The sequence below is a fragment of the Lytechinus variegatus genome, chromosome 4, assembly GCF_018143015.1.
Source record: "Lytechinus variegatus isolate NC3 chromosome 4, Lvar_3.0, whole genome shotgun sequence".
NCBI lineage: Eukaryota > Metazoa > Echinodermata > Echinoidea > Temnopleuroida > Toxopneustidae > Lytechinus > Lytechinus variegatus.
In genome coordinates, this window is record NC_054743.1 from 15,351,793 (window position 1) to 15,370,228 (window position 18,436).

At 35.8% G+C, this 18,436-nt stretch overlaps 1 protein-coding gene across 1 annotated transcript in view; it reads left to right on the plus strand.

Moving 5' to 3' along the window:
* The window catches only part of LOC121413480 (mannosyl-oligosaccharide 1,2-alpha-mannosidase IA-like), a 68,556-nt gene that overhangs the window by 31,612 nt on the left and 18,508 nt on the right, over positions 1-18,436 (plus strand). Inside the window, exons 5-7 of the mRNA XM_041606303.1 lie at positions 110-233; positions 1,378-1,471; positions 2,332-2,447. Coding sequence (XP_041462237.1) covers positions 110-233; positions 1,378-1,471; positions 2,332-2,447 — 334 coding nt within the window. The remainder of the gene's footprint in view (positions 1-109; positions 234-1,377; positions 1,472-2,331; positions 2,448-18,436) is intronic.

Here is an 18,436-nt window from a genome sequence, read left to right on the forward strand (position 1 = left end):
TTCTTATCATAATGAAATTCTATAGGAGGAGGTTAAAAAGTAGAAAAGCGATTGTAATTTGTTTATGTTGAAAGACGGAGCTGTTGATTATTTGTTTCTTATTTTCCAGGGGGAGTGCAAGAAATTGGGGATGGGCATCTGGAGGCTCTTCTATTCTCTCAGAATTTGGTTCCCTCCACCTGGAATTTATTTATCTTTCTGAGATCAGTGGAGATCCCAAATACAAGCAAAAGGTATGTATATGTAGTCTTTATACAGTGTTTGTGTGTGTGTGTGTGTGTGTGTGGGGGGGGATAGTTCCCTCAATGACTTTTGTAAGATGTATTACAATTTTTGTAGAGGATTTCCAGCCATATTCACACCAGCTTGATAAGAAAAAAATACCTACATGTATAAAATCCAAGAACCTTTTAAGGCCTCAATATTGAAGCTGTATTAATCTCATCCACACCAACCAGATCCAGATAAAAATTCTTGTTCTTTGTGAGCATTTCACAATGCTTACATTTCTTTTAAGGGGATATAAGCTCATCTTCTTCATATCCCAAATCTTCACATGATTTGCTTTCACACTGAAAACGTCATTAGAGAAATCATTTGAAAATCAATCTGAATTTTTATCATTCCTTTCCGATTTGCTGGTATTTTCTTTTTAGTTACAAGTTAATTTCTGTCACAATGGCTGAATACTGGTATTTTTCCTGGGGGTGTTTCACAAGAAATAAGTGAGAGTACAAAATCATCCTTAAGTGCCAAGGGGCACATGATTTTAAACACAACATAATTAAGTAATTCACAGTCGCGCAACATTATGAAACACCGTGGGACCCGTAACGCAAAGCTAAGCAATCATCAAGAATATTTTTATGATTGATTGCATTGACTACAAAATATAATCAATCGTAAAAATCAAGCGTACGATTAATCGCTAACCTTTGTGTTACAGGACCCTGGTCAGGTTGGTGTGAGTAGGCCTTCAGAGCAGTTTCTTCCAAAAGCACTTTATGAAGAGCTTTCATAGATCTCTATCAGAGAGTTCTCTTCAAATCATATCTCTGGAGGAATGTACTAGCCAACATTACACCATCAGATAGTTTGAATCTGCACTAAAAATGTGAGATTTTTCCCTGTTGGAAGCTGAAGCACTTTTGATTTATTTTATTTTTTTGAGTTATTTTAATAAATCAGGAAAGCACTTTCATTCAATGTATTATTGTTTGTGCTTATCCATTTGATTGCACTTGCTGACATTTACCAATTGCTTATAACAATTTGATAGATATCAAATGCGTTTTCTTGTGAAGACACCACGAATTATATTATATATTATAATTATATATTAATGGTAGTTTGTATGTTGCTGTTTTTTTCTTGCAGGTTGACAGGATTCGAGAAGTGTTGAAGGATGTTAAGAGATCTGATGGCCTCTATCCGAATTTCCTCAACCCAAAGACTGGAAAATGGGGACAGAGTATGTATCAATATAAAAAAAAACATAGGATCGTATTTGAGGCAAAAATTCACCACATTTTGTGCTTCAGCCATGTACATCTAATTTTATGGAAATATCCCCCCCCCTCCGTAATGCACAGAGTACACCAGGAAAAAACAATGCTATACATACTTGCTCATTATTATAGCATCAGTATCTGTCATTGATTGCTTGAAATTCAGTGTAAGGAAAAAAGGTTAGCGTTCTAAGGAAAAAAGAATTAGAAAAACAGTATGCCAGACTGATTAAATCAGGCTTCAATAAGTAAATCATTATTCTGAATTAATTATTAGTTTTAAAAAATTAATAGATCGAGAATAGAATTTAAAATAAATCTGGATTGAATACAATGTTGCATGTAGATTAAGACTATAATCCCCATTCCCTATACTACTAGAGTCATGTTTGTAACCTTTGCATGTAATCTAGTCTAACGGGGAGTTGACAGGAATTTGCAATCAACTGAAAGTCAATGTTAGGTTCCAATATCAATCACAAGTTTTGTAATTGATTTCAAATTTGCAATTGGTCGCTGGTCTGCTTCTTGCACCCACAACTAAATTGATTTGCTTTAATTGAAATTAATTTATAACTTAAATTTGAAATCACAATATTTTCTTGCATTACCCCCTAAGTTTGATCCTGGGGGCCGTTTCATAAAGCTGTTCGTAAGTTAAGAGTGACTTTGAGAACGACTGGTGATCCTTTCTTACGCGCTAAACCATCGCCTATGGTGTATACTATTTACCAAAAGAAAGGATCACCAGTCGTTCTTAAAGTCGTTCTTATCTTACAAACAGCTTTATGAAACACCCACCTGTCTTTGTTTTGTTGTGCAGTGCACGTTTCTCTGGGTGCCCTGGGTGATAGCTTCTACGAATACCTTCTCAAATCTTACATTATGTCGGGAGGGAAAGACGAAGAAGGAAAACAGATGTACTTCAGTGCGCTTGAGGTAAGTCATGTGATACGTCATGTGATGTATCCCTCTTCTTGCTCATCATGACTTGTTTTTTTCAGTAGCAAGATGCTCCTTGCATTTGTGCCTGACATTCATGAATACTTGGAGGAACAGTGATTGACATGAAGTAGTCTCGGAGTACAGACCTTGATTTTGAACGCAATAGCATACGATGTGAACTTAAGGGAAGGATGTGTCATCTTTATGGGGGCATTCAGATAGCATTCTTTTATTTTACAATGTTCGTAATCAATCTAATAATAGCACTGTATCAATTGGCAATTTGGTGGGTTTTTCTAATTATTCTTTCAAGTTTTTGCGAAAATCATTTTGGAACATGTAGATGTCTGAAAATATAATATCCAGGGAGGATAATGAATTTGTAATTTATCGGCTTGTCATAAATGTACTGGAGTAGAAAATCACATTGGCTTCATGAATGAATACATTCACCTCATCTGACAATAGGCTGTGCCGTTCCTTATAAAAGGATGATATTTGCTAATCAGAGTAAAGGGATTATCATTCATACCATGACATTGCCGTATTACTTGTTGAGAGATGTAATAATGGGATAGAGAATAGAGTTAATTTCATCAGAATGAAAGATAGATTAATGAGAGAGATAAAGATGAAAAGGCAGTATGTTGGCCCTTTTTTTAAATCTTTAGACCATCCCTATATTGTTTCACTATCAGAATGTAACACAATCCGGTTGGGTAAAATCTGAATCTACTAAAACTGTTAAACAATGTTGTGCTTGTGCATTTAACGTATGGAGATTTTATTTAACCAACAATTTGTAGGTTCACGTACCTTTTAATCAGCACTTTGATGTTTTAACCAAGTGTATCGATGTATATGAGATTACACCCAGAACACAGTAGAATCAAGTAAAACAGACAAAAAAAAAGGAATAAATCATAACTATCGATTCTCTCCCAGAATGAAAATGCTGGTGTTGGTTTGTTTGTTTTTAAATTTTATGTGAGACTCATCTGTAAGGGGTCCTGCCTGTATTGATCTGTTTGAATTTTCTCGAAACCTTTGCATCTGAAAAAAACGATATGAATATTTTCTAAGTTTCCCTTCATTCGATGTGTACTTAATCGATTCAAGTTTTGTTGACATTGTGCCAAGATGTATACTTGAAGTGCTTCATCCATTCTGATGTGTCTATTTTCCTCTCACGTATGCATCACTTTGTTGCCTGTCGTGAGATGTCTTCATGCGTTATTCATGTGTGTTTGATGATGAAGAGTATCTGCAGAAACATGAAGCGCTCCAATTGTGTTCAATTGACAAATCTTTCCCAGTATCCCAGTTCATCATGTGTTTGATGGAGAAAACTTTTCAATACAATATTTCCTTAAAGTCACATTTTAAAACACAAGTGGAACACTGAAATGCTTTAAATTGAAGAAATCTTGATCATTTAAAATCAAAATGAATGAAATTATCATTTACACACTCATGATTAATTTGTAAATGTCATATGAAGGTGGATAATTGTGGATAAAAAAAAGAGGCCTGTATAAAATTTCCAATGGCTAAAATGTGTTGAGAATATTATTTTATTTACTTGGTTCAGTTTCTTGTTTCCCTTTTCATCTAAAATCTTTAAGTATAGTTCCGGTTTTGATTTTTGTTACACAAAAGAATCTTGGAAGGATTGTTAAAGCAAACATCATAGATGGCTATGACGTTGAGCTGTGTTGTATGTACACTGTAAATCCATAATATTCTTAAATCATGGGGACACCAGAAGTATAGTTCTGAGGAAGTTGCCGTGCTCCAGAAGACATTTGTTTGTTCTTATTATTTTATGATAGCAGTGTAAAGTCCAGGACAGGACAGATGGGTGTTTCTCACTATCTTGACTAGTTGTCATCTTGTATTGTGAGGCTGTGTTCACTTGACATGCTTTTATACCTGAGAAACATGGATTTCTATTAACGTTAAGTTTGGTTTGCAGTTTAAGTTCAAGAAATATTTCATGGGCTGTATCTTTCAAAAACACAAATTAATCGCCAAAAGAAATATATTTTGAAAGGCAATTCAGAACCACAGTTGTTAAAAAAAATTGCTTGAATAGAGTGGAAATCTCTATCTGTATCAGTGTAAGAAAGATCTTCTCTATAAAGTTTGGATATGGACACCAAGTTAACAATACTTTGGGACTAGTGTCTCGGCTAATGAGGTTTAATAAATCAGTGTTATTGAATATGAATTCACTTGAATGCTAGCCAGTAAAGTAGATACCATGATTTTTTGTCACATTTTGTGATTTACGTTTGTTTTGATTGAACACAACCCACAGCACCTACATGTACAGTATTGAGATCTCTAGTCCTCTTGAAATGTATGGCCACACCCCATGTCATGCGCTCCCACTCCTGAAATACTACTTCTTTGACTTCTGTTGTTGACATAATTATTATAGAGCTGGATCTTCAAGAAGCACACGTCTTGAATTCACAAAAGATTCTGATTTCAACGAAAGCTGAAGTAATATCGTGACTTGCCCATATGGCGTCACATTGAAACGATCTTATTTCTTGGGTGCGCTGACGAGCAAATACATTGGTTGCTGCAAGGATCGTGTGATGTTAATTTTTAGGGTACGGTCTGTCAATAATTCTAATTAATGGGATAAAATATCAAGATGTCAGGTGCAATACAAAAGAGATAGACTTAGGGAATAATCGTCATGGGAAGTAATCATTATGTTCTGAACATCTTTCATTGAGACGAATTTCAATTTTTTTACATGTGTGTAGATGTTAGATTCTTGACACTTGTTGTTTATTTTGCCTTTCCTGTCATTATATGTTGTATTTAAATGATATCTGGGACAAGCAGTAGCTGTCTTCGTAAATCATGGCTTTCCAGCTTTGAATTTTAACCTTCATTATACCACCGCCAAACAAAGTTTAAAGAGGGTATTTAGGAATCAGCGTATGGGCGGTCGGTCAGTCTGTTGCAAATCTTGCACATCGAACTACTTCCTCAGTTTTTAACCGATTCTCATGAACCATGGAATGTATATTGGTGTTGGGGTGAAGATGCATTTTTCATGTTTTGGAAATTGTATTGCCATGGTAATGGTATATTTTGTCAAAAATACGGTAAAATATGTATGGCAAAAATTGGGTAAAAAATTTGCAGTTTTGAAACTTTTAATTACTTCATCAATTTTCAACTAATTCTCATGAAATTTGGTTCACACATTGGTTTTGATGTATAGATGTGCAAAACCCATATTTTGTTGGAAATCGTGTTGCCATGGTAACAACATATTATATGCCCCAAATTATGTAGAAATATTTTTGTTTGGACTACTTGATTAGTTTTCAAACAATTCTCACAGAATTTGGCTCCTACATTGGTCTTGAGGTAAAGGTGTGCAGGACATATTTTTGCATGTGTCGGAAATCATGGTGCCATGGTAATTATTTATTATATTTCAACAAAATTTTGGCCTGCCATATGCGTCAGGTCTTCACCCTCGTCGACTATCAGAATTGAGAACCTTGCCACCTCCATTCTGCGGTTCTAAATCATAGTCGACGTGCACATGAGTGACGTCATTTCAGTTGCTCAGCTCAGCAAGAAGATCAGTTGCAATAGTTCCTTTCCCTTAAAAACACTGTTTTCACTGACTTTTCACAAAATTTATGTACGTTGTACGATGCCTTATGTTTATCATATATATATATCTGACAATGTTTTCTAAACTCCAAAATATAATATTGCTCCCTCTCCTAACTGATGTAAAAGGAATCAAAGCAAGTGAGCACTAGTTGCACCTTCGTATCACCCTACCAGGTCATGACACGGTGGTACACAAGATCTTCCGGGTTCCGGCAGCATGTCATGACCCACTAGTTTACATACAAGTCAAATGGAATCTAAAATATTTGTATCTTTACTTTAGTGAACAAGGGCAGATGACGACTTTGACTCGAATGATCAGACGACTGCTACGCTGTTCTTGTTCACTGCTCCTAAAACTCCCTATTGTCAGTTTGTGGTGACCAGAATTTTTTTCCTGTTAAATCAATCCTTATTTTGTCAAGATTTTATCCCCTCCAATTCATTGACTGTTCACCATGAATACACCTGTGGTGATACATGAAACCAAGAAGTAAGTCAAGTTATTGTGGTCTACTCCATAAAACTTACACTTTTCAAACTGTTGTGGTTTTTTCTTGAGCATCACTTTTTAGATAAACGAGCTGGGTACTGAGAGTAGTTCGATATTAAAAAACATATTGATTCATGCATGAGAAAGAATGAGCCCATTTATTTTAGTTTTGTCTCTAAGTTTCACTTGTTAATTTGTCTTTTTCTAAAGATTATTCATTGATTGACAGTTTTACATACTGTGATGGAAGTCTGGGTGAGATGATAGATGGTTTAGGTGGAATCAGAAAGTTCTTGATGCTCTTGGCTCTAGTTGTTGGTAGGACTCGATGATGAAAGATACTCCAGAAACATGATTTATTACAAGCAGATCTAGATGAATATGATGGGTACTTGCCACAAATTTATCAATAGGTGGTTTCAAACCGCCTCGATCATAAGAATCCCTGTTAAATTACGAGAACTTTTTTATGCTGAAAATACCCATTAATTATTATTCCTGCATTCACACCGCCCCGAAGCATACCCTTCGGAATAAGTTCCTGAAGTTACGAGCATGCGCAGTATGATCTGATAAGCAGGCAAGGCGCGAGATTCAAAGTCACTAGACCAGCAGCCACCCACCGCACCGTGCCCAACGACACGCTGGGCTAAAAGTTCCCGTAAATTGCTTTCACATTGCCAAAATACCTGCGACCTTGGAAAAATCCCCGCGAAAGTTCTTGTAATTTCGCCAAGTACCTACTATTTAGCAGGTATTTTCTTTCGGGGAAATTACGCGTAGTTTGCTTTCACATTACCAAAATTTCCCAATCAGAGAATACCTGGAACTGACGAACTTCGAGGCGGTCTAAAAACACCTCATGAAACAAGATATTTTTTTCTCCTTAAGTTGGTATGAAATATGATTTTTTTTCTCCTTTGGTACAGGATGTTTGTCAAAGTTTTGAAGGGTTTCCTAAAGAGAAAGAAAGAAATAAGATAATGGGTTGTCACCAGATACCCTGACAATTTGATAAGTTCCTCAAAGCTTCCTATATATAGCATCTTTGCCATCTATTTACAATACCACGGAAGCCTTGAGTTTGATTGACTGTTGAGGATTGGTTGCCATGGTATTGCAATTGGAGGAAGAGTAACAATTAATAATAAGATTGATGATACGAAAATCTATATCAAAAGAAATACAATCAAAATTTAGTACCATTGATTATGATTTATTTTTATTTAAGATTGATCCTGAGTAATAATTTGATTACATCTGAAATCTTACAGGTCACAGAGCCTTTGTTAAATCTATTTTTTTCCTTTAAAGTGCTCCATAAAGGTACTGAAGATAAAAAACAAGTTTCAGTGCACGTAGCAAAAAACCTCCTAGGCTTACGCATTGCTTTCTTGAATTGGATCCATATATTAGTACAAAGCCTATTGGGATAATAGAATTTGGTACACAGCAAAAGCTGTAGTGTTAACTGGTGTACATAGATGACCACATCAGTTATTTTACACTGGTGTTAAATTGGTGGTGTTAGTTTTACACCTATAGGTGTTATTACAACATGTATGGTTGTTACATTTACACTCTTTGGTGTTATGTTCAATCTCTAGGGTGTTATTTTAACACCTCAGGGTGTGGTCCTCTATTAACACAAATTGGTGTCAGTTTTAACACCACAGTTTTTACAGTGTAGTCAAAGGGTTCCAGAGATGTTCCTTTTGGATCAATTGAAAAATTGATGTTCTGATGAAGCCCTTGAGAAGAACTGTGCAGTTCTTTGATTTATTTATCAGTAGCCAGTGTACATGCTTGGCTCAACTTCTTGACTTGACATAAGTCTAGCCAGCATGGTTTGTACATGACTTGGTTGGTCTACAGCACGGGTCATGTGATCAATGATTGAAGAGAAGTATCCTGTCTCCAGGTGGCATGAAGCAGAAAAGTCATCATCAATTCATGAAAGATATCCAAGGAACAGTCGGGTCTCTTGAGGGACGGTGCACCTACTGCACATTCTATCGATGTGCACTTCTCCATCCAACTGGTTTGTCCATCAGGGGCATGTTGCAGAAAGAGTTGAAATCAAGCGCAACTTGATTGTCAGCCAATGAAGCACTTGTATTCGGGACTTGCGCTTGATATTTTGACTTGCGTTTAAACGCAACCTTTCTGCAACAGGTCCCAGGAGGAGTAAATATGATAGTAGGAAAGACAAGATGGTTCTTTCACGAGAAGTCCAAGGGGCTAAATTGGTCCATTCTTTAATTGGTAATGAACTTCTTTTTTTTCAAGAGGCACAGATAAAGAGAAGAGAGAGAAGACAATGAGTGAGGGTGTAGGAGAATGAGAGAGTTTGAGAGATCTATTGTCATTAAAAATCACATGGCTATTGGAAACCTCAACCACACTGTAGACTTACTATTCAAGAAATAATTACAAAGGGAAAAAAGACAATAAAATGCATGATTCTTTTGTGGTTTGTCATTGATGAATAACACTGAACTTTCCCTTTAAAATATTACAGATTGATACTGGTAGATTCGTTTGGTTTTCTTCAGTTTCCTTGAAATTTGATTGATGACTTTATGGCATCTTCCTTTCATGAATTAGTTTTAGTTTCTAATTCTTAAGTGCTTATCTAAAGTACTTAAAAGCCAATGAAAGGAAAGTACACCAGTGTACTCATTTACTTCAGCATATTGTGTTGGTTTTTTTTAATCAAATTTTAATGTGTACTTATCAATCAATTACCCCCACATACATCGTTAATGCATGAAAAATTTAATTGGAAAAGTAGTGAAAAAGAAATGACTGCTATTTTCATGTACTGGAATACTGTTTTAGTACTTTCCCTGGCAATTTCTCTACTCAAATAACCTACTCCTTCGTGTGGGGTGAAATTTGCCAGTATGACCTTCTACACACGCACATCACCTCATCACATCAGATATACTTAAAGTTTTTAGAATTAATTTTACAGGGAAATTAAACACCCTTGTTATATACGAAAAGTGTGAAAATGTTTTGCATAATGATATGGGATAGAAATACCATTTATTTTTAGTATTAGTCTCACAAATTATCAGTGTAAAGCCAGACAATACACTTGCCAAACTAACTAGGGGCTGATCCAGGATTTTCCAAGGGGGGGGCACATCTTTCCCAAGGAAAAATTTGACAAGCAAAGAAAAAAATGTTTTTAACCAAAAAGTCAGAATATTTCGTCACCAAACACAAAAAAACAAAATAAAAGTTCTCCACTAAAAGTGGGGCACACTTCTGTTTTGATGGCATTTTTTACATTGCAAATTTTAATTTTGCTTCTCAAAGGGGGGGGGGGGGTGCATGGTCCGGCTTTGGCTCCCCCTGGATCCACCAGTGTACCAAACATATTGTGAAGAGCCAGGTGTGACATACGTGAAGCTGATCTATGTTAGTGCTATAGAAAAACCCACTATTATTTAAAATCAACAAATAGGAGTGTGTTTGAAAAATAGCATCACTGGCCCACAAAGAATAGTATCATCAGCCTACAAAGCAGAAAACAACATATGCGTGGGAACTACATGTACCATTCCGTTCTCATTACGCTTTCTAAAACTAGTCTACTGGAAACCGATTCAGGAAACCAGTTTGGAAGATCGCTCTGCTAGCGTTCCCATTGATCACACGAAAGTGGTTTTCAAAATCACTTCACGTAAAGCGCTCTTGTTGCTATGGAAATGCTCTCAGTGGGGTGACGCGTTTCGCGCGAAATTCGAAACCGCAGCATAGGCATTCTACACCTGTCGTGTGGAGTAGCGCGCTCAAAATGTACGAAGATCGCTTCCCGAAGAACGGTTGTGTCCTCTCTTACGCTAAAATCAGGTTAACGAGGCAAAGCGATCTTGAAAACTACATCGTGAGGTGGTTTTCCAAACTGGTTTGGAAGATCGCTTCCAAGACCGCTTTGACCGTTCTCACTAGTTTCCACTAAACTAGTTTCCAGTAAACTAGTTTTAGGAACGTAGTGAGAACAGCCTTTACTTTGACAGTTAACAATTCATGTAGCATGCTCACAATGCCCCACCCAGTATATAGATATTAATATGATATGACATTGTGTGACATAATATATGACATTCATACTGTAATAGGATAGGCCCACATGGTTGTTTGTTTCATAGTTAATGTTATTGTAAAGTTTCACATAATTTTGCAAAATACTGTAATTTTAGTTATTATTCCTCCCTTTCATTTGAATTGCATTTGCTTGAGTTGAGTTTGCAGATTTTATTCAACATTCTTACTGTATACTTGATAATAATAATACATAAGAAGATGATGACGTTGATGATAACAATGTTAGTAATGAAAACAGTTTTTGCATCCCACCTATCATGCATGATGTCGCTTTCTTCTATCTGCTTAGAGCAAAAAGAAAAGAAAAATGTGTTACTGAGGTCACTTTGTTGAATTGAGGTAGGTTTTGAATAAGTGATTTTTAATAGCATATTTTAATTCATCCAACATTTTACATAATAAGTAGTTTAATGTGAGTTTTAATGGTTATTCCATAAAACAGGGACATCATGAGAAAAAAATAATTCAGTGATAAGAATTTGTTTAAATGTGAGGAGAGTAGAATTCTGGCATTTCATAAAACATGCATCTATGCATACAGTACATACCTTATAATTCTCAAAGTCTAATAATAATCAGACAAGGAGAATTCTCATTGTATACAGTACCCTTGATCAATTATAACCTAATAAGAAGCAACAGGACATAATCAGCTTTCTGACAACTCCTTCGAGTGACCTCAAAAGTATTAAATTAATCCAATGAAGTGGCCTACACAATCATCAGTTATTGATTATTCAGGTGGACACAGTGTTGCATGAAGTCATTGTTTTAAGAGCATTTCGTAAAGCAAATAGCAAATGATTTTCACTGACTGTTGTTACAATCTACTGAAATCCTTGAATCTGATTGGCTTGGAGCATATTTACCAGTGAAAGTCACTGACTGTTTCATGAAACATTCCCTGAAAAGGTATCTGGGTTTAATAGGGAAAGGTCAAAGTCAAAGAAAAGGGGGTTTTCCAATCATAACTGCGAAAAATTATTAGCCCATGATGCACAGAGGAGCTCTAAAACTGTCTGTGGACTTAAAAATATTAATCAGCTTCCCTGCAAAACGTGTTAAAAATACACCATGTGTTCACAGGGACCTAACGAAGCATTTACACCATTGATTATTTAGATCCTGGTGTTTGTTTAACACTCATTGGTGTTAATTCATAACATATTCTCATTGTTGTTTTTAAACATCTTGGTGTTGTGTTCATATTCCATGGTGTATTTTCAACACCTTAGGGTATGGCCTGCTCAGAACACCACCTTATGTTAGGCTATCACAAATATATACCAGGGTCCGGGATGTATCACCTTTAACAGTATCATGCATTTTTCACTTTTAAAGAGAAATTCCAGTAGTTGCAGTAAACACTGATTTCATGGGAAAGTCTGTAAAACAAGGCTTAATTGTCAGTATATCATCGAGGATCTAGATCTGGCACAGTTACATTAACTTAACTTTGTGAAATCTTGAAATCTATGCTGAAAATATTTACACCAAAGATCCCCAACACAGGTAAGCGGACGTGGGACAATGTATAATCATTGCTTAGAGCGTCGGGCCCGACGCTCTACCCAAATCCTGTGCTTATTTGCTGATTTCTCAGCAAGTACACAATTTCTTCCAGAATCCTTTGGCACATGCATTTTATTTATACAAACAGACACTTTGGTGGTCATTTCATTGGATTCTGTACGAACTCATTTTGATATCATTACCAAAACTAGCATTTACCTTCAAGTGCATGTTGTTTAAAAATGATTCATTGTGACTCTATTGTATCTATTCCTTGCTCTTTTGGGGAGGTTCACATGTAAACAAAAACTTTTACTAAAAGTTTTAACTATTATTACCATTGAAAGTTTCAATGGTATTTTAAATACCATTGAAAAAAGTGTTTCAAATAATTTGAAACATTTTTTTTTAATTCAGGTTATTGATAGCAAATCAGATGTAAGCTTAGTTCTGAATGTCACACCTGTTCCCATTCAAAAGCTTCTGTTTACAAAAATACAATATCAATAATTCTATCAAGAATTTTATCGAGCTGCATTCACTATATTTGGTTAATTGTATAATCAGCAAATTGCTGTGCATACATAGAGTAATATGACAAGACGGATACGTCATAGTGGTGATGGTTTTGTTGAAAATTCATTTGCAACCAGATGGCCAAATCACAGAATTTGTTATATCAAATACTTAGTTTGTAACCATGTAATAACAGAATTTGTGTTCTTGAAAAATGAAACTGGAGTTATTTAATACAAATATATATTTCAGCAACCATATTTATATGCAAGTTTTTGCAGAAATGAATTTAATAAAATTTTAAAGGTCTCTATTGAGCATTGTTGAACTTTTTAATAATAATAATATAGGATATTTATATTGCGCTCATTTCCACCTTGTTAGGTGCTCAAGGCGCTCCTATATTACCCGGCTAAGCTAGGCGTTCATAGGGCACACAGCTTCATAAGGAATTACTTCCTTTTTTATAGTATAAAAAAAAACGCCCCGGTCACAATAGAATAATGAGGTAAGAGATTCAAGATTTATGAATTCAATCTCAAGACACAAGTTATATTTAAAAAATAATAATAGTTCTACATGATTTACCTGTGCAAGAGCGTGTGTGTTTTATGTGTCTGAATGGGGCTTTTGTGTTGTTATTAATTCAAGTTTTGTTGTAAATAGTGCATGGATTGGAAAATGCAGTTGAATCATGCTTGATTGGGAGATGTTCTCTGTCGCGTTTGATGATGGTCTTATTGGATTATGATAAAGGAACAATAATAAGAGACCAGCGGCCTCAATCCAATGTGGCCCCTCAACCCTAGCACTCATTATACTATGATGCCTCAAGCCATGTTGTCTTGTTTCCTCAGAGGAGATGAAACGGCAAAGAAATCCACATTTTATTTGTCTGTCATCTCCGATGCATCCTTCATAATTTGCTTGTCATTGGTTTCATGATACCTTGTACAAGTATCACTGTTTATATCTATTACATCATCATTGCATCCCTATCTGGCCCTGAAGATATATGTATAGTTATTTCGTCTTGTGAAGATACTGTGCATGCTCTTTTATAAAGAGCAGTTTAATATAGATTTTGTGGAAGAGAAAGTACAGTTGTTGGAAATATACATGTTTTCACAGTGTTGAGCAAATGCGATCAGTCTGATCCATGAGCCGTGTTGAACACGGCTTTTTGATCCTCCAAAATTGTAGGTTTCAACCCGCGAGCCGAGTCAGACTAGCCCATTTTTTCGTGTGTAAACAGAAAGCTGTGTCGAACCCGCATGACATAGGTCAAACAAGGCCTATCCGTTTACATCTACTTTACTTCCATTCATGATCGGTGGGCTGTGTCGAACTCACCCTTTTTTGTTTTAGTATAAATGTGATCACTGCCCATTTCGCAGCGTTCAACCCTGCTTGAGGATTCAACACTCGAGCCAAGTGTAAACACGGTATAAGAAATATTTCTTAAAATTACATATTATAGTTACCTATAGGGATCATCGTAGAATGGGGCTAGCATGAATTTATCTTTTTAATCGCTTGAACTCAATGAGGTGGCACACTATGTCCTACGACTTTCGTACAGATTCACAGTCTCTCTGTCTCCTGTATGATTTTTTAAGGGCAGAGTTTTACAAATTTTCTGAAATAGATTGTAGTGACCATCATACAATACCACAGCCTCTGTAGGTGAAACGTACAATCCCTGTATGATTTGTTTGGAATATGTTGCTCTAACTGTGCAGAAATCCAAATGACCCCCCCCCCCTTCCCCATACCATTTTTGTACAATCTGTAGAACTTCTTTATGGCTTTGTATTGGTCCCTATATGACACCCCATACATGAAATTAAATGACGAGGATCATCCCACAATGCCCAGTCCTGTCTCCTTTTATGATTTTCTTCTCTCATTCTTTTGATTATTTCTTGTTATGACTCTGTAAAGAGCAGTTCATTCTTCAGGATTTTTTTTCCAGGATTCAATTTAAGAAACGGACAACAAGGCCTTATTTACATCACATTCCTCAATCCCTGTCAGCAAATACAAATCAACTTGAATGAGAGTGTTCTCACCCTCCAGAGAACATCATTCCCTGTACCGCGCATGGTTGCGAGTGCCATCATTGTGGTGCGTAACCCCTTTTTACATACATTATCCTATTGCCCGTAGCAGCAGCTCACACCTTGGATGTCATGTACTTTGTCTTGAGGTGAGAGAGAAGATGTGAAGGATGCCTTCCTCAATAGGTAGCTAATATTTGCAGAGCTCATCTCTTCTTTTCCCATCCTCTTACCATCTCACTGACTCACCTAGCTGCAAACCCTTCCTGCATATCTGCCAGTCTCCTCTGTATTTGCGCCTTTCGTTTGTTCCATTATCTTCTTGGTGTCTTTGTAATTGAAGGGCAAATATTCAGTTCTCTTTCTTTTCCACTCACAGCCCCTGTAAGATTTCAATAACTTCTTGTGTTTGTCCGATTGGGATGTCGGATAGGATCAATCTGAAGAAAAGCAGGTTCCTTGATTTTATAGCCTGAGCGTGCTGTCGTTGATGAGTCGGTTCATCCATGCTTCAGATCCTCTGCTTTAATATAAGAATATTATAATTGGTGAGGAGACAGACTCGTTCTAGACCATATAGCGCAAAGCAAGAGTTACTTTATACTTTAAACTCTTAGACATTGAACCTTGAAGAAACCAACATAGATAGAGCATCCATGTATTAATATCCGTTTGAGAATTGAAGACATGGCTGGAATGGCTGGTCTCCTGAAACCTAAAGGTCACTTCCGCATCCGTGTACCAACTTAAGAGATCGCTATGAATTGATGGTATTTGGGAAGATGAATACATTGTTTATACATGTACACCAAAGCAATGTACTCTATAAATTGTACTATGTGTAGGCAAGGAGCTGAGGGAATGGTTTGTGTTGTCGGCTAACTATGTGCAAAGTGTTATGGAAAATTGCAATGTGAAATGATTGATCAGATGTAGTTGGTGTATTATTGCAATCTATAGGATATCATAAATCTTTTACTATAATCTCATATAGACAGAGATCCTTCCATTCATGCCATTTTAGATTCTGAAAGGATGCTGTTACTAAGGGGGAAACATAATGTATATTTTACATATCAAGGGGAAAACAAATTCATTAGTAACACGTAAGATCCATTTCCTATAGGCACTTAAAAAATCATACATAATACTGTATATGGATATCAAGTGTTAATAATTTACATGCAATAGTGGTCCTTCACTGCAAGACAAAAAAAATGTATAGATTGGCTTCCTTGATCAGCCAGGAATAACAAAAATCTGGAAATCGACTACCTGCATTTTTTAACAAGCAATATACATGTATATAGGCCTACATCTAAATTATACAGGAAATTATAAATTGCATTTGCGCTGCTTTGTAAATTATCAATATGCAGTGTTGCATGTATGAAATAAAAGCCAATTTGATTTGAAGTATTGCAATATTACTCTGCAATTTTATTTACTTTTCTTGTTTATTTTTTATTGATAATGAAACAAAAGTGTTTTGTTTCATTATGATGAATTCCTCTTTTTATACACCATCTTGTCTCCAACAATATATAATATATAAATATGACTTATTTGCAAATGCTTTTTTGAACACCTGTCTGAATGCACAATTTGATCATTGATTTATCTCTTTTTTAATCATTTTATATTATTCACTCATCTTTTCATTCATTTGTTCACTCCTCAGTGAATTTTTTTATCTATTTAAGGAGTTATTGATATTATTCATTCATCCATTCATGAATTTATGAGTTATTGATATTCATTCACTCATCCATTCATGAATTTATTGAGTTATTGATATTTATTCATTCATCCATTTATCAATTTATTGAGTCATTGATATTTATTCATCCATTCCTCTATTTACTGAATTATTGATATATTTATTTATTTATTCATCCATTCATGTATCCACTTTTTGTGCACTTAGAAATTTTCATGCCACGTTTCACACATTTCTGTGACAGGTGTCAAGTTCATTGCAGTGAAGTGTAAACCATTAAAAGTTCCCAGACATAATCAATGTCATCCAAACAAGACTACACTGTAAAAACTGCAGTGTTAAAACTGACACCAATTGGTGTTAATAGAGGACCACACCCTGAGGTGTTAAAATTACACCCTAGAGATTAAACATAACAACAAAGAGTGTAAATGTAACAACAAAGGTGTTGTAATAACACCTAAAGGTGTAAAACTAACACCACCAATTTAACACCGGTGTAAAATAACTGGTGTGGTCCTCTATGTACACCGGTTAACACCACAGTTTTTGCTGTGTAATGGTAGTGCAATTTGCCATTGTACCACATCACATTTTGGTCATTTGATAACGCATACAAACAATATATGTATATGATAATTAGTCAAGATACTCCCAACTTCATTAAAAGACCCATTTACACCTGCACAAATTTGAATAACATACCGGGAATTTGGCCAGTGTGCAAGCACAATATCTATTTATTCCCAAAGGAAAATGCCCACAACTTAGTAAGTAGTTTTCCTATTAACAGAGCTTTCAAAGGGATCCTTCCAATGTCACATGGCTGTAATTAAAGCAAAATGTGATTATGAAAGAACCCCATGCGGGAGGTTGGGCAAGAAGGATGATTTTTCTTTAAAAAAATATTATCATCATGTTGCATGCTCATAAACCACAAGAACATTGCCAGGGATATCTGGTTTAGGTTGATGTATAATTTGCAGGCATTTTTAGGTCTGAACAAGTCTATGAAATTTACAAATTTTATTTTTGATCGGGCTGGTGTGAAAACACCTGTTAGAAAATCGGCAGCACACATGTAGGAATAAACAAAACAGAAATATATTATTTACATGTAAGCATGCAGCAGATAGTATCCATTTTCTTGTCTGTATAATATGCGAATATGGATGTAGCTGTATTCTCATTAAATGTTTCCTGCGTATCTGGGGGATTAAGGGGGAATAAAACATGATACACTATCTAGGAAGTCTGGTATCAAAAGAGACATGATAGGGATCTTGTTATAGTTATACCTCAGGGGACTGTTGCAGACAGAGCTGAAATCAATCAAATCTCTAAAAAAAATCGTACACAACTTGATTTTCAACCAATCAAAAGCGCGCATTTGGGATTTGCGTTTGATATTTTGACTTGCGTTTAGACGCGACTTTTTCTGCAACGGGCCCCAGATTAAACCTTTTCTCACTTGACATTTAGCTTGCATGTAAGCACTGATTCGTCAAGCTCTTCTTATACCAGTAAGAAAAAGCCATCCTAGGTTCATTCAGCTTGTTAGAAATGTTGACACACTACGTGTATTTTGTTTTTAAATATATGTGTGCATATTACAAGTAATTAGCTGTATTCTGTGATGAAATTTTCCATAGTTGGGCATTGTGTTAGAAAGAACATATTCTATCAGGGGGGGGATGGAGTGTTTGACCAAGGAGATATCACCTCTCTCCTTGGTTTGACAATGATTTAAGTGTGACTTTGACTCACACTTAAAGGCCTGGTCACACCGCCCGAGCGTTGTTAGAGCGGTCGTGGAGCGGAGAGAAAAAAAATCATCACCACTCGCTACCGATAACCATTTTCGATTTTGATTGTTTATTTTGTTTTCTATTTTTTCCCCCAATTTTGT